Source organism: Notolabrus celidotus, chromosome 19, assembly GCF_009762535.1.
Source record: "Notolabrus celidotus isolate fNotCel1 chromosome 19, fNotCel1.pri, whole genome shotgun sequence".
NCBI classification, from domain to species: domain Eukaryota; kingdom Metazoa; phylum Chordata; class Actinopteri; order Labriformes; family Labridae; genus Notolabrus; species Notolabrus celidotus.
This window is the reverse complement of record NC_048290.1, coordinates 17,798,507-17,816,164: the sequence shown is the minus strand read 5'-3', so window position 1 is coordinate 17,816,164 and position 17,658 is coordinate 17,798,507. Positions and strand designations below refer to the sequence as shown.

Sequence of the window (17,658 nt, the reverse complement as noted above, 5' to 3'; positions counted from 1 at the left end):
AGACGTTTAATGATCTGTGTTTATTGACGCGTCGTTTCAAAGAAGTAAAAAAACATTGCATATGATCAGAAGTTCACAACATGAGCGCTCACTGTACAGGAGAATCAACACCACGGTTATTGCTGGGTTACTATTGCACGAGAAGGTTAAAAGGAAACAATGTATTGCACTCAGAGTTCTGCCTGATATTTACAAAGATATGAAATAGCTTTAAATGCTGATAAAGTCAAAACATCCTGTACATCAGTCAGATTAAATGCTCCAACGATAAAACATGTGCACATTTAAATATCAAGAACAGGATTATAAGTTTCACTCACTTCAACTCATAATCGGCGTTCAGATCAAAGATGTTCATCCTTTAAAATCTTTAAATACAGAGAAGTATCACACAGAACAAAAATAAATCAGTAAGAGTTGTTCACTAAGATCAGTTTCTGCACCTCAAACACGTCCTTTAAAGTTCAAACATCATGTTTGTATTCAAAGTAAACTTCAAGGTTCATTAACAGTCTGATACTCGGGCTCACTGAGAGTGTTCAGCATAATGACACGACAGCATTAATAATTCAGAGGAGGACGCGGGAGTGAGGGTCAAACGGAAGAATAAACAAAGACGAGGCTGACGAAGCAGAACTTCATAAACGCAGAATTAAAGAGGAACCACAGGGTCTCTAAAACCAGGACCTTTACGGGGTCTGAACTGGTACGAAAACACATCTGAGCACGTTTCATTCAACACGGTTTAATAAAGGATCTGAGAGTCTGTGAGTAAAGTATGTCAAATTGGTTTCCAGTGTGTCTACAACCTGCAGGTTAGCGTCCTCATGCCTGTGCTGGTTCCTCATTGCTCTGGTCGACTTTATCTCCATTTACTAGATCAACATACAGACAAACTGCGCCGTGCTACGAGTAGACCAATCATCCTGCTGCTGCCAAAAATTTCAATCTGATCTCTGTTCTGCTTTCAGTCGACGTTTCAGTCCAAGCACTGCAACCCTCCTCCATCCTAGTCAGCAACAATCCATCTCATCTGTGTCCAACTCCTCAGCTCCTTAGCTCACCCTGCATCCTAGTCTAGACTCCTAAGGGGGGGGGGGGGGGGGGGGGGGGGGGGGGTCCTTTCCTGCTCTCAGCCTCACTACCTCTTTGAGTACATGAGGACAACATGATGAAGTCTAATCCCTGTCGATGCTTCCCATTTCTCGTTCTCTAAACATGTAAAACAAATAATTGTTCCCTCATCATGAAGTCTGCCCTGATTAAAATAATTGCGCAACCTAAATGAACCCAAAAACCTCTCTGATCAAGGCGAGGGTAGACCAGCAACTCCTGTTATTCTGTGTTAAAGGATCCATACAGAGAGAGCTCTATGAGGAAGAGGAAGAGGATTTTTTTAGCCTGAATCCGACATTAAATGATCGTATTCCAAGCCACCAAACTCCATGGAAGTTGCTTGTTTACCGCTCCCTCAGTTGGTCTTGTTGTCTGTGTTATTGTTTGTTACAAAAACATTTAGTTGGATGAGTTCTCGCCTTTTGAACAATCGAGAGTCTCACAAAAGCACAAATAAACTTGAGGAAATGAGGAAGTGATCGACCAGGAACTGCTGTGTATTTGTGGTAAAATCTGAGTTTTTATGAATGAGGTCTGGTGGCTTTAAAGAAAGTGATGTCACGTCTGTGTGTGGTTAAATTCCTCTTCCTCTTCCTCATAAAGCTCTCTCTCTACAGGATCCTTTCTGTAATGTTATCAGACTCTTAGGAGAACAACCTGAGCCTGTCTTCTGTAATGTTGTCAGACTCTTAGGAGAATAACCTGGGCTTGTCAGGGACAAAAAAACACAGATAAACAAGGTCCCAGGTTTGAAACACTGCAGCACCTCTTAAAGTAACAGTCACTCAGCATGTGTAAGAGCAGAAGTCTTGCAGGAGGAGTTTCACACATAATTACCACCCACATGAATGATTCAGCGGAGGACGCAGGAATGAGGGTCGAATGGAGTCGAGCGTTTTAATGACCGGCTTCACTCAGAGCCTTAAAGTGGGACAGAGAAGAGCCTGGAGACAGAGCGGGTGATTGTGTGTCTCAGGGATTTGTTATACTTCGATGGTTGTAAACAATCAGGGGCCGCCTCGGGACAAAATTCAGCTCTGGAAATCTGAGCCACAGAAAAATAACATTACTCTGAGAGATAAATGTCTCAAAGTAACACATTTTGCAACTTACAAGTCCTTCTGCACGTCTTAAAGTGACGGTAGAATATTTTAGGAGTATGTTTGAGTGTAATCTCAAATCAGAAGGGCTGGTTCCTCATCCTGTGAGCAGCAGCAGTCAGGGAAATGTTTAACCCACAGTTTTTCTCACATTCAGCTAGATTTCAGTCCATGTCTATAAACAAATATGTTAAATCAGACGCTGGAGTGCTGGTGTCTTGTCTTTTAAAACTTCAGGGGATTAAAAGTGACGTTTTCTGGCTTCATGGCAGTCCGTTATGATCGAATATATCCGGGTACCTCTAACTGAGCCTCTAACGTCTCTGCTGGTTTCATAGGCTGGATATTTGTGCTTCATTTACCCGTCCTACTTTATGTTACAATACAGCGATACACAAGTGCAGGGATGTCATCTTCCACCCTCATCTAAGAGCAATCTTATGAGTGCAATAAGTCTGTTAAATAACACGAAAAACATAAATAAATAAACAGTTTGTCCATCGTATCAAAGAGAAATCACTAACCGGTTAGTTTGAACCACAAACAGAAACCTGATCAGGGTGTCGCAGGTCGGGTCAGGGGTATTTTGGGGCCTCAGTTTTGCTGACGACACTCTTCTCTCTGGGGGGGGTCACAGTTCTTTGGGGAGGGGATAAGGTCAACCAATCAGAAGCAACTTGGGAGGAGCTACTTTTATGAAAAGAAGGCGCAATTCTACATTAATATTTAGACGACCTGTCGGTCAAGGATCCAGCCACTGTCCAGATTTGGTCCTCGACTTCTCAGATTCGACAGCTCCTTTTCATCCAAATGATTTGTTCGCACAAGTACAGTCAAAATGATTCAACAACTGTACAAAACTGTATAATAAAATATGATTAGGTAGTTAGATTTTAGTTATTACATGTTCAATTTGATTGAAAAGCTCCTGCAGAGATTATCTGCATGTAAAAGCACATATATAAAGTATTAAATAAGGATATCTGTGCCTCAGGGTTCGGCTGGATCAGGGTGATCTTGTAAAAGAAGGAAGAAGTTGTAGAGTTATTCACACATGTCTCTGGAGAGGTAAACCGCACACACGTTTTGTTTTTCTCCAGATTTGTGGACAGGAGTGTGTTCTCCTTGAATCCAGAAGAGATACTCGTAAGCTTAACACAGTCTAAGTCTGCTGAAGCTGTGTTTGTGTTTGTCCTCACACCTGGTCGCTGCCCTCCCTGAAGTACACCTGTTCCCACACCACAGTGCCCCACACGCAGAAGAAGCCCCACAGGTTGTGCAAGGTCCCGCGGTCAAAGGGGTTTTCGTCGGCGCCGCAGTGTTTGAGGTAGGAGATGCGGTGGCGAGACATGAACTCCCAGGTGGTGGTGTTGAGCGAGACCAGGTACAGGTGAGAGCCGAGCAGCAGCAGCACGATGAGCGACAGCAGAGCCACGAGGATGGCTACCGTCAGCAGCATGCCGTTAGTCCGCAGCCACAGCTGCCAGGTGGGCGCGAAGCTGAACCCCGTCCTGAGGAGACAAGAAGACACAGGGGTTTGTGGTGAGTCTCAGTTTCACTGTAAACAGTTCCACAGAGGCTTCACTATAGCTTCCTTAAGTGGTATGAACCTGAAACAGAAACTGATGTTCTTGTAATGTTCTTGTAATTAACGGGTCTTAAGTTTGCTGAAATAGCAACATCATGATGCAGATTAGTCAAAAGTCAAAAGTCAAACTTTGTCAGGTCTGTCCTCAAGAGGAGAAGAAAACTACTTTTACAATGTTTGTTTGTTTAACGGAGGTCTATGAAAGAGGATTAAAGACACTGATGTTTTTCAGATCTGACCTTCTTCACGGAATGTTCCATTTGATGTCAGAATTCTAGAATACCTTCTGCCCGCCCTGATGGTGGGATCCATCATTTCTGATGCGTTCCAGGAAGTCAGGAAATCTAAACACTGATTGTCTTTAGTGACACAGCATCAAGCAGATTTGTGTCTCAGTGTAAACGTTTGACCTAGAACAGATTGTTAGCTGCTCTTTACGCAGATATCTGTTTATAGAGAGAAAGAAATCCTCCTCAGATTAAAAACCATGGGAGCCGGGATGTCATTACACGCCTGCTTTTGCTCTCCATACGGACTGTTTTTTCCTGCTGACACCTGATTGGTCAATACTACTCATTTTAACTAGATACACAATATGTTCAGGTAAATTATCTTCATGTGACTGATATCTTTTCTTCCTGCAGTGGTCAAACTATATAACCAATAATATATATATATATATGTTGTAGATATGCTATTTTTTTACCTCTTTAATTTTAATTTTAATTGCTAATAACTTTTTAATAATTTTTCTTTATAGGCTCTTGTTTGCTTTATATTTTTTTTGCACTGTCTACTTTGCTACTGTGACACTTGAATTTCCCCGTTGTGGGACGAGTAAAGGACTATCTTATCTTATCAAAACAGAATTAGAGTTCATCAGTGAGTAAACAAGTTTTTCTAAAGTATCCAGTGATCATGTTTTCCTCACCAGGCGATGTGCAGCCCCCACAGCAGCACCAGCAGCTGAACAGCCAGGTAGAGAACAAACCAGCGATGGTTCTTCTCGCCAACGCAGTTCTCGATCCACGGGCAGTGATGGTCGTACCGCCGCACACAGTGCTGACACGTCTGGCAGTGCTTGGATCTCATTGGCTGCTGCTCAGGAACACAGTGAATTAAAATTATGAATCCAATAAATTAAATATGAACATGCATCAGTCTGTCTGTAAAGGTACAGAATGAAAACATGTCTAAAATAATGTTGTTGATAAAAAACAAACTTGTATTCATGCTTTGTGCTCTGGACGCGTTGATCTAAAAGCTGTTTACACTCAAGTTAGCAGCCAGGCTAACTGGAGCAACAGTTTTCCTGCTCACTGCTCTGTGAAGCTGATTTTGACCACTGGTGTGAAAGAATAGCTGCTGTTGTTCATCAGCCTGGAAAAATGAAATGTGATGAGATTTCAGCAGACTGTCACTAAGCTACAGTTCACATCCTGGGAGAATTACACATTAACCATCTGTTAGAGGAGCAACACAGCAGCATATGGGGCTGGAGAGATCTTAGTTTAGAACAAACAGCTCCACTGGGAGGATCAACTATCAGGAAGGTATTTATATATCAGTTATATCAGATAATATTTAAATTAATAAAATGTTAAAGCTATAACTTTTTATTGCTGATGTATGTAGCTCATTATTCACCCTTGGTCTCCCAAACATTTATGACCTTTGACCCCAGCTGTGAGGTGACATGTCAGTTTAAAAAAGGTTACTGTGTTCAGATCTTGTTTTTTATTGTTGATAAATTGTTAAACTTCAGTTCTCATCTCCTTGATCAGTCTTTACCCTCTCTGCTCTTTTTCATATGTTTCCTGAAAACACTGAACATTTAAAACAAATTTTATTTGGGTCCCCTGGAGCCAGCTGACAATATATTTTGTTTTTAACTTTTGTTATTTAATCTCAGTTTGATTTAAATTCATCTTTTTAATGCTGGTTTGTTAGTTTATTTATTTTTTATTCAATACTTAGTGCGGGCTACATTTTTTTGTTGTTTTTTAATGCTGTTTTGTCAGTTTAGCTTGATTTAGCTGGATTTTTTTGTCTGGGTTTATTTTTATTTTTTTTAAGTTTTAAATGGTTTGTCAGTTTAGAATTTTTAAAATTCAGTATTTAGTCTCTGTTTAAATTTTGTATTAGTTTTTAATGTTGGTATGTTAGTATAGATTTTTTAAATTAAATAATTAGTCTCAGTTAAATTTTTTGTTAGTTTTTAATTCTGGTTTGTGAGTCTAGATTTTTTTTAATGGATTTTTTAGACTGAGTTAACTTTTTTAAATAGTTTTAAATGTTGGTTTGTTAGTTTAGAATTTTTTAAAATTCAATATTTAGTCTGAGTTACATTTTTTAGTTAGTTTTTAATCTTAGTATGTTAGTCTAGATTTTTTTAATCCAATATTTAGCCTGACTTGTTTTTTTCTGTTAGTTTTTAATACTGGTTTGTCAGTTTAGTTGTTTTTTTTGAGAATGTTTAGTTTTAGTAGTTTTAGCAGCATTAAAACTATAAAGAAACACAAACAAGCAAACACAAAAGCCTCAGTATTGAGCCTGAATGAGTCTCTTTAAATTTCAGATTGTTAAAGTCTAAAGGGTTAAAGCTCACATGATCAAACACACTCCCTGTACAGGATTACAAACACGGACTGACGGCTGTATCATATGATGTTTCTTGTTTACTGTAGGTCACACTGTGGTGTAACACGGAGCTGTAATACTCCACAACACACCTGTTATTCTAAACCACTGAGGGATCCTACAAGAACTGAAGATCAAGAGTCACATTTCATCCTGAGAGCTACAAAAACAAACACTGGGTCCCCACAGACGATCAATCACCAATCAGTCAATTAACCCTGAGGGCAAGAGTAAACAGAGAAATGTGATCTTTTGAGGCAGGTATTGACTATGAAGGTTTGCAGACTGAGGATGAATTCTAAGTAACGTCACTGTATGGTTCCTCGAGAGATTTTGTGAAGGGGCAGTAAAATTTTAGTATGGCCCTCATTGAGGGTTTCTTTGGTTTTTTGCAGTACCTCTAGTGGACACTTGAGGTACTGCAGTTTTTGCATGTCTGTGTTTCTCAGGCAGCTCACCTGCAGCAGACAGTGACCGCAGCGTCTCTGTCGCAGAGATTTGGTGGTGGGTGGGATCATGTCCTGCTGCTCCTCAGTCACTCCCAGGGTGAACTGCAACATCATAAGAGAAAAAGAATAAAGAACAGAGGGTGTATGACTCGCCTCGGGTGCAATACAGTACATCTGCAATATGATGAGGGAGCAGTCAGCTGACCTTTATGAAAAGTGACATTAAAACAAAATGAAAGGGAAAGCTCTACTTCCTTTAAGATCCTGTGTAAACATGCTCCTGCTGCTTCTTTGACTTTTGACTAATCAAATGTTTTGGTATCGTCAGGATCTCTCCTCACCTGTAGGTCGCTGTCATCAGAGAGGATGAATCCAGGATCCATCAGAGAGACGGCGAAATAGAGCAACACGGACACCAGCACCAGCAGGACGAAGAGCACGGGCTGGACAAGCTGACCTGTCTCCTCCTGCTTCCTCAGCTCTTCAAACAAAACACAAACAGGACAGAGTTTAATAACATGTAAATAATATGCAAACACTGGTCAAATTAAATGCTTTCCTGGTTTTAAATCCACCAAGCTGATAAAACACTCAACTTTAAGGGGAGTCTTTAGCTCAGACCAAGATGAGGGAGCGAAACCTGCAGAGCACATTTACCAAAGACAGATCTGAGGAATTGTGTTCATGAAAGGGTTAAAAGCCTGATTTTAATTCTAGTTTTGAACCTGTTAATGTGGGGGTTGAATACTTATGTAAGGCACTCTCAGAGGAATGAGTCCGCATTTTCATCCCTCTCAGCGTGCTGACACAAAAACAGACTCTCTGAGTTTTGTATGTTTTCTCTTTTGTGCTTCAGTCCTGAGTGTATATTTTTTATTATTATTATACTATTTGATTAAATGTTTTCATCATTTATTTTATTTATTCATCACATTTTTTTCTAATAATATTTTGACTTTCTTACATACTGTTTATAATTGCATACTGTAATAACTGAATTTCCCTGCAGGGATAAATCAAGTATTTCTGATTCTGATGTTCTTTAAACATATCTGTCAGTATCAATCATTTGTTAGTCTTTTTTTTATGAAGTATTAAAGATTCTAAAGTGTATGTTGTTGTTAAAGTTAACCTGCTCAAGGTGAACGTAAAGCTTAACCTGCTGCACAGAACAATTTCTCAGAACTGAGGTGAATTAATTTGGTTAATGGTCTCTGACACAAATTCATCTAATGACCCAAACACACATCATCACCAATAAGGGTTATTTATCAACCTGTCAGTGGGTGGGATATGATCAGCGGTAGGTGAACCAGACTGTGGTGGTTAGACGACGGGGTCCAAGGAAGAAAAAACGGGGGACAGGGTCATAGGCGGCCAAGACTCGCTGATGTTCATGGGGAGTGAAGGCCGACCCAACATCACAGTTTGTTGTTTGTGAGGCTGTGGAGCTGCAGTTTCAACGGGTTTATCATTTGTGAGATAGATCAGTTTAAAGAGCGACCCTGTTAACTGGAGACTCTCAGCCGGATGCATCCCGCACAAACGTCTTTAGATGATCATTAAATATCTGATTAGGAGATTTTGACATTTGAATAAAAACTAAACTAAGATGAATTCCAGAGGACTCCTTCTTTGTTTCAACAGCTGTTGTAAACTCCACAAACACTGACACGTTCAGCTGAAGGTCTCCAGTTTACAGAGTCACTCTTCAGACTGTAACACCGGGAGAGACGCATTCACACTATCAGGCTCAGAGAAGACCAATGTTCAGGAGTTATTAACCCAAGTGAATCAGAGGTGTGTGTGATGTTATTATGGATGGAGGGGGAAATAAAAACACTGCGGGTACTCCACCAATCAGAAACGTTCAGCACTGCAGGCCCTGCTCCCAAAGTTCCTGGAACTTCAGAAAGTACCACCGAGTAGGTTCATTACAGGGGGAGATTAACTACCCAGTAACTAAAGTTAGAACCTGGTTCCTGCTGTCAAAATGCACAAAGCTCCTCAAAAGGTTCCTAGTTCCTGCTGTGGAAGAGTACATTTTTACCTCTAATCGGTGTATTGAATCATGCTAAATATTATGACTTATTAGCATAAAAAATAAATCAAATAATTTCTAATTTTAAAGTAAAAATATTCATGTACAGCAATACGGATTATCATCATTCATTGCATTTTAAACAGTTATTTTATTAAATTACAATATATATTTGTAGTGGAAATTCCACCATATATCCAAAATGAACTTCTCCATCCTCAATTAAATCAATTAATGACCCTGAATATGCACATTATGATTTAATATAGTGTTTTTCATTGTTATTAGTTGTGTGGGAGTCTTACCTGTATCATGTAGGAAGAGGATGAGCGTTATGACCCATGTCAAAATCACATGAGCTGTTCTCACCAGAAACCCTGAGCCGAACACATTCTTGAACATGGTCCTAGCATGTTAGAGCATCCATCAAGGACCGAGGCTTCACACCCAGGATGAGCAAATGACACACCTGCATCCAGCGGTGAGATAAACAACAGGCTGCTGTCACACCTGCATCCAGCGGTGAGATAAACAACAGGCTGCTGTCACTCCTGCATCCAGCGGTGAGATAAACAAGCTGATGTCACACCTGCGTCCAGCGGTGAGATAAACAAGCTGCTGTCACACCTGCGTCCAGCGGTGAGATAAACAACAAGCTGCTGTAATACCTGCATCCAGCGGTGAGATATACAACAAGCTAACGTCAGCGTCGAATTACCGAGCGACCGTTGGAGCGACCGTTAGCCCGCAGCGTGAAGTACCGGAGCCAAACTTTGAATTGAATATATGTCGAAAAACACAGTATTTAAAGGGAACCGTACTGTGAAGTATTTAATAACGATTTAAAGCAAGAGCCACGGTAATAATAACGCAACACAAACCAACAGCTTCAGTACAGCTGTGTTTTGTTGATGTCCCTTTAAAGGCTGGACTGTGATTGGCCAGAATCAACCACATGACGATTAGGGCGGGCTCAAGGAACCTTTTTGTTTAACATTGCGAGTTTTTTCCCCCTCAAAAAAACCTTTATTCAACATGTGTCAGTTACAACAATGCGGGAAAATTAAACAAAGAAAAAAAATATTTAAAAGAATAATACATTTAAAATGTAAAAAACATTACAATTTTGAAACAATTAAAAAAGGAAAATATTAAACATTTGAAAAATGAATTAACTAGGAGAAAAATGAGAATCATATCAGGATTTAAATGTTAGTATAAAATGTATAAGCAGATAAGGGACTTCCTGAGAGATGAATAAAGGAGCAGGAGATCAAACCATATGAAGATTGATCGCTTAGCAGCAAATATGTGCACTACAATTCTTTTTTGTTACTTTCTATTTTTTGTTGTTGTTGTAATAAATCATTTTTTATTTTAATTATTTAATTATTTTCTTTATCTATTTAAAATTAAAAATTATCATTAACATTGTTCATTTTTGAATTAATTGAATAATGTATTTACTCATTTATATTGTTTTTAATTTATTTGGTTTATGTATCAGGGAATTATATGCCTACATAATATACATACATGCAATTGCAGACATGTTTTATCAGTCTGTGGTGTCAAGTGTGTTATTCTATGCTGCAGTCTGCTAAAACACAAGGATGCTTGGCGACTAGGCAAACTAGTGAACAAAGCTGGCACTGTGATTGGAACCAGGTTGGACTCACTGGGGGGCTGAGGTGGAGAGATGCACACAGAAGAAGCTAGAGGCCTAAATTACACAGATCATCCACTTCACAACTTCTTTGTGGACCAGAGAAACAGCGGCAGTGGACAGCTCATCTCTCTGCGCTGCAGGACTGAGAGATACAGAAAATCCTTCATCTTTGCAGTCATTAGGCTTCATAACTCTCTAACCAATGGGAGATTAAGTATCCATCATACATGTGAATGAATTTAATTTGGACATTTATTTTATTTATTTTGATTCTGTAAATATGAATAATCTGTTTTTATGTCTATTTCTTAGCTCATGGTTTTGAAGTTTGTTTACAAGCTAACCTAAGAAATCAAAAACTGTGTAAGTGACAGTTTAAAAATGTATTGTTTAAATAATTTTTGAAATATGAGAAAAAAGCATAAAATACTTTTTTAGAATATCTCAATATTAAATCATTGTGGTCTTTGGTGTTTTAGCATTTTTTACCTGACTTTCCAATTAAATAAAATAAACAAATTAAACTAAAGTACGAAAACACTTGTCAGAAGCAATCATTACTTAAAAGCAATTCACTTAACACCAAGTTTGTTGTAATAATTTTATTAATATCATAACAAAGGCTTAAAATTAACTCATGACCCATGAAAGTTTGAGGACATTAATGTAGAGTTGAATTAATTAAAATAAAAGCCAGGAGAGAAACAAACCTGAGGTATGTCGTATCTTTGTTTTCATGTGTAAAAAAGCTTTATAAATTTCCATTGTCATTTACAGCCCCGTATTTGATTTCAAGAGATTACAAGAGTATTTGTAGCTTTAGGCAAAAAAAAAAGATGCATATAATTATAGTATACATCTCAGGTAAACAAGGTACTCAGATGCATCTTCTCCTCGCTCTGCAGAACTCTCTGCAGTTCATCACATCACATCACTGAGCCTGCAGCTCTCTGGCCTTTTTCTCATCCAGTATAAACGGACTCTGCAGAGTTCTCCCTCTCAGCATCTGATCCAGATCCTGCAGGGGGAGAGAGGTTAAATCATGAATCCATTTTTAGTCCGTTAGAAATTAGTCATTCTCAAGATACGTATTTTAATTGCTGCAAACTAGTCCTGAAAATAAATTACATAATTCAAGAACTTCCTGTTTATAACCTGCAACACGATGACTTAGCTCACCTCTCCAAAGTAAGAGACCAGCGGTGAAATCTCACATCGAGCTGGAGGAACATCTCCTGCAGAAACACTGAGGAAGAGATCACAAACAATGACTAGATTTAGATTTTCTGCTTCTTATCTCAACATAACACTCAGTCACATAAGTACACATTTATTTGTTCCCTCATTGTTTGATCACTTGGTTTTATTGTGAAGTGTTTTGTTGTTTTTAGTTCTTTCTTTCTTTATTGTAAAGCAAATTAAACTTCAGTTTTCCAACTCAGGGTTTTGGTCCTGATGTTATGAGCATATTGAGGAGCATTCCCTCTGACCTAGTTGAAGCAGGAACATTATTCCCTTGTTCATCCGTCAGCGTGGCTCCTGCAGCCACTGCCCAGCGGCAGTGTTGATTCAGCAGAGAGTTTCTGGCTGTGGTCGGGCTGTCTGACGGCGCTCCGTCTGCGTTTTTTAGCGGGGAGAACTCGTCCTCTCTCAAGACCTCGAAAGCAACAAAGTTCCTTCCAAAGACAGAAAGGGAGACCTCTGAATCAGCTGCAAAGACAATCACATTAATGATGTTTAATTTAAGATGGAAAAACATTAATACCTGGAGAAAGGAAAGACATCAAACACAAACTTCTCCATCTTTATGCCGTTGGGTTTGGTGGGTTTGACTTGATTCCCACACAAGTCCACGAAGGGAACTTTCTTCAATGCAACATGTTGTTTCAGCTGGTCTTTAAACTTCCTGTGAGAGGAATAATGGAGCATATGAAAACAAATCACCTCACAGCAAAAATGTATGTTAAAAAAGTTCTTTTTCTTTTTTTTGTTATGCTCCCTTTTTAATTTTTTAAATCTTTATTTTCATTATTTTCATTTTCTTTATCTATTTTCCTATTTTCTATTTTAAATCATTATCATTATTATTTATTTATTATTTTATTTAGTTATTTATTTGTGTTTTAAAATCATTTGGCATATATGTCTGTGAATTGTATGCCTTACATAATATAAATACATGTAATTTTGTAATATGAGTACATGTGTAATCTGTACACGCACTCTTTGCACTATTTTATGGATATGTTAAATGCTTTAATGTACATTTTTTTCTTTTATTGCTTTTTTTTACTACCTGAACATCTAAAGAGTTTCTACATTTGATATTCTAACGTTCAGATATTGATTTGCTGGAGATGAAGTATCTTACTCAGCAACGTCCTGCAGGAAGGATCGGGTGAAGAAGTGGTTGCAGATGTTCCCGGCACGGAACACCAGTTCCCCTCCGGGTTCTCTGAGCTCGGCGGTCTCTGGTTTGATCTCGCTGTACTCCACCACCTGTGTGACGCCCTGCACTCTGCAGACCACGCCCACTGGCTCTGCAGGACACGCCTTCTCCACCACCTGATGGACACATGACAAGATTAACAATTTTATACACCCATTTATCTCTTTATGTAAGGTCCTGCAATACCTGCACTTTATAAACCATTGAAGTAGGGAGACTTAAACGTGCTGTATGGATCCTCTGACACTCTTTTCTCTGCATTATATAGACTTATGTGTTCGTCCCTCTTTAAAGCAGCATCATGATCCTGGAGAGACTAACAAGGTAAGATTCCTGTTTCTCTGTCTCCTGCACGATGTCACTCTACCTTCGCTCCACAGTCCGCCCCTCTGCTCACACAGAACCCCACAAACACCGGGTCAGCCATCTTGACCAGGATGTTGTCCACGCAGTAAACATGGAGGTACTCCACCCCTCTCTTCTTCATGTCCTCCAGCACCGCGTTGTCCACCAGAGCCTGGTACAGACCCCCGTTCCCGTCTTTAAACACAGAGAGGAACAGGTTCAGACTTTAACTCACCTCAGAGGTCAAAGGTGAAGCCACACCCACCTGGAGCCATGGCAATCTTCCCCTTCCCCTGCAGGATGACCTTTCCCTCAAAGGTCACCGCCGGGATCATCCTCTGTTCGAACATGATGACGTCTGACGGCTTCAGACCGAAGTGATTGTTCTCCTGAAAGAACTTCTGTGTGGGAGTCAGAGTGAACTCGCTGGTCATGATGTACCTGTGGAAACAACATGCAAACAACAACTTTAAAATATAAAACATGATTACAGAGGAGACACAAGCACGGAGGAATCATCTACCTAAACATTAACCTTATGCACGTCCTCTAAAGTCTGAGGACTCATCTTCATTCAGTCGTACAAACTCAGACACAAACAGAGAATCAATGACTCTTAAACTTCTGACTGATTCTGAGTTTACTGTTCAGTTCTTTCTCCCTGAGATCATTGATCAGCCTTGCTTGGAGCGTTGATTTTATCAGGTGACCTTTACTCTTGTTTTTAAACCTGAATGACATTTACCAGGTGAACAAAAACACAACGTTCAATAATCACTGACGTCGCTGTGTGCCTGCTGGAGGTGTGGGTTTGTCAAAGAAATCAGAGTCAGAATCATTGCATCTCTACTTATGCCCCTCAGAGGAAAAAACTAATCCAAACACAGCTCAGCGAGTCTGAAACTTGCAGGATCACAGTACTGATCCATCTCCTGGTCTCACCATGGGACCGTACACCTGGAGCCGTGCCTCCTCTCGGCCAACTGCTGGACTCTGTGGATCCTCTCAGCTTGGATCTGATACAGCGTCTTCCCACTCGGCAGCCCGACGTTGTACATCCCTTTGGGGTACTGAACACCGAGACGAGTCCCCTGACCCCCAGCCAGCAGCAGGACTCCGACACGGTTCTGTGAGATCTGCAGGAGACCTGAAGAGAGAGAGGTGGTGTGAGCAGCTGCAGGATGCAAACATGACGTGATGGATTCTCAGGATTCTCATCAGCTCATGTTCAGCCTTCATGGAAACTGAAGACAAAACTATCTGAGCTTCATGAATCAGGCCAGGTGTTTCAAACCCTGATAACCTGAAGACTCGAGAGGGTCTGCACTGATGACACTTTTCCACCAGGACACTGGGAAAACTGCCTGTCTGTCTGCTTCCGTTGTTCCAAGAGGATTAACAGAATTGAAACATACCTCAAGACTTTTTATTTAACCCACATCCCTGTTTTAAAACCTTTAACATCACTGTATTAAAAAACAAAAGAATTTCTATCACATAAAAGAACTTAAAAAGTTTGAAATGCTCAGATTTTGAGTAGCGGAACGCTGCATTCAGATGCTCCTCGGATATTCCTATCTCCCGAAATTGGACAGTCAAATTAGATGCACAACAAATAAGACATGTTGTATTTATTAAACAAAAAACTAATCCAAGTCCCTTTACCCTGACAACAATAAAAACTAAACACTTAATACCACATTACGAATCACATGTGAGTGCAAATCATGAATTATCACACGTAGCTCTTGCTTCACCCTGTTTCTGTAAAATATGACATTAAAAATTAACCTGACAAGTCTGGTACCAAATGCCCTCAAACTTTCTGACAAGTTGTTCTGACTTTCAGGAGCCATAGTGTATTCTCACATTTAGAAACTATGTTTTCCGATTATCTACATCAGCACTTGAATGCAGCATTATGAGTTCTGCCGTCGTGTTTTTGTTTTCTTTCTGTTTACTCTTAATTTATTTACTTTATCGTCAAAATATCATCATGGATGTTTATTATGCAAATATAAATAAAAATAAAACAATGCTGATTTTATATTATTGAACTGAATGTTGTATTTGAGCATGTGTCTATTTCACATGATGTACTGTATCAGCCTATTACGGAAAAATATCGGTCTTTAGAAAGTATCGTACCGCTCTGTATACTCGTGCGATATATAAAAGACCGCTGTGACTCTAAACTCAGTCTTCATGTTGTTCTTTGTGTTCCTGACTCTGTGCTGGGGGCTAAAGTTCCCCTCCTGGTGTCTCTCACCTTCATCTTCCCACTCTCTCAGACCTTTTCTGTCACTTTTCCTCACGCTGCCGATGGACCCAGCAGGGACCGGCTCTATGTGCTGGTCCAGACTCTCCGGCGGGGACTCTGCAGCCCTCTGAGCCCCCTCACAGTGATCCTTCAGTCCCTTCAGGTCCAGCTGAGATAGCTCCTGCAGAAAGCTGCCCCTCTCCTCCTCACTCAGCTCGGACCAGAACTGCAGGATGTGGGTTTGTCCTGCAGCCTCCAGACCCTGCTGCAGGTCTTCATATGACAGCATGTTGAGTCTCTGAGAGAAAGCGGATTAAATCCAGACTCTTCCTCCAGTCTGGGCTGTGGATCTGCAGGGGGGCTGAGGTGGTTTCCAGGAAGTGAGTGTGTGTCAGGAGGAACTCGTGACTGCTGGTCCGGGATCCTGCGGTGAGAGACTCAAACTAACAGGAGAGACCTCTGCAGAGAGAAAGAAGTCTTTATGCATCTGTGTGTTTGCAGAGGAGGACAAACATGTCTGATATAACATTCTGTACCCGGAGTCTGCAGGACGTTCTCACAGCAACAGGTAAACACAGGAGGAGAGTTCAGGGAGAGACTCTGCTGAATCAGCGTCCAGGATCAGCTGACAGCACCGCAGGGAAGTCTGCTCAAAGACCAGACTGCTAGAAGAGGCCATTATAAAGTCTGTGTAAGCGTTTTTACTCTCACACGTCCAAGCACTCCTCTTCTTCTTCTTCTTCTTCTTCTGTGGTGGCAGCTGACCTCCTCAGGGACCGTCTACAAATGACACACATGATGGACTGAGGGTGAAAACACACGCAGGGAGGTAAAGGTCTGTCTGATGCCACATGGAGGATAAAGAACAGTTTATAGTTAGATGTTTGTAGAGGGGAACCCGGTGTGCAGGAAAACCGGTCCTACAGTGAAACCTTTACAAGTAGCTCCTAGAGGAAACAAGAATCTAGGATCAAGGGCCCTCAGTGGTTTCCTTCTAGAGGAGGTGTCCATCAGCCTCTAGTGGACACATAAGGAACTGCAGTTTGATCGTTCCATCCATTGTCTTCTTCTCTCGATTTAATATCAGATCGCATCTAAATGAAAAAGGTGCATACCGCCACCTACTGCCCCGAAATGTGTAACTTCAAGGTGTTGTACTCCAGGTAACTTTCTACATCATGCAAACATGAAAACAAATAAAACAATACACAGAAATTAAGCAACTAAGTAATATATGTATATAATAGCAATAAATAAATAACTACAAATAATAATGACAATAGAAAATAATAATAATAATAATAATGCTAATGATAAATAAAATAAAAATATACAAATAAATAAACAAAAAAATAAATAACTAATCAAAATAAATAAATAAAATAACGAAATAAATTATATCACACGATGTAAACCTGTTCCATCCATCTGATGCTACGTTATGACCATAGACTGTATAAAATATGGACGCAGTATCCGTGACATCACCCATCTGTTTCTGAAGTGCTGTTTTGAGGCCAATCATCGACAGCAGCAATATGGCTGCTGTCGATGATGGCGACTGCGACGTGAAGAGGCAGAGTTTGAGCCTCCTGCAACAGCTACAGTGTTCCTGCCTGTCAATCGAGTCAGCTATGCCTCTCATTGGAAGACTCGTAATCTCAATATCTTCGAAATTGTTGCGTTAGAAAAAAATTCACCCCCCCGTACAGTGTGTGCCGATCGAGAAATGAGCTATCCAGACTACACTCAGCTTTTGTACCAGGCTGTTTACATGTTTATTTCTGCTGTAAAGATCGGCTTTTTTTAATTGGTGTGTATGTGGTTTCCAGTACTTCCGGAGCCAGCCTCAAGCGGATCCTTGATGAACTGCAGTTTTTAGCACTTCCACATTGGACTCATATTTTGAGACTGGAGGTTGCCGCTTGGTTATGACGTCATGTTACAGAATCAACGTTTTAAACCCGAGGTTATAAAAAGGAGATGTGGTGTAGACTAGTG

At 40.2% G+C, this 17,658-nt stretch overlaps 2 protein-coding genes across 2 annotated transcripts; both read right to left on the bottom strand.

Moving 5' to 3' along the window:
* Window position 1: 1 nt before the first annotated feature.
* Window positions 2-9,973, bottom strand: zdhhc12b (zinc finger DHHC-type palmitoyltransferase 12b). The gene is made up of 5 exons (XM_034710019.1): window positions 9,240-9,973; window positions 7,235-7,374; window positions 6,903-6,995; window positions 4,736-4,902; window positions 2-3,727 (listed from the first exon to the last, which is right to left on the bottom strand). The coding sequence occupies exons 1-5, from the start codon at window positions 9,334-9,336 to the stop codon at window positions 3,412-3,414; spliced, it is 813 nt and encodes a 270-aa protein (XP_034565910.1). The 5' UTR covers window positions 9,337-9,973; the 3' UTR covers window positions 2-3,411.
* Window positions 9,974-11,190: 1,217 nt separating this feature from the next.
* Window positions 11,191-16,429, bottom strand: uap1l1 (UDP-N-acetylglucosamine pyrophosphorylase 1, like 1). The gene is made up of 10 exons (XM_034709313.1): window positions 16,194-16,429; window positions 15,667-16,116; window positions 14,340-14,544; window positions 13,663-13,838; window positions 13,420-13,592; window positions 12,975-13,168; window positions 12,369-12,509; window positions 12,094-12,279; window positions 11,783-11,849; window positions 11,191-11,621 (listed from the first exon to the last, which is right to left on the bottom strand). The coding sequence occupies exons 2-10, from the start codon at window positions 15,944-15,946 to the stop codon at window positions 11,535-11,537; spliced, it is 1,509 nt and encodes a 502-aa protein (XP_034565204.1). The 5' UTR covers window positions 15,947-16,116; window positions 16,194-16,429; the 3' UTR covers window positions 11,191-11,534.
* Between the last annotated feature and the right edge of the window lie 1,229 nt (window positions 16,430-17,658).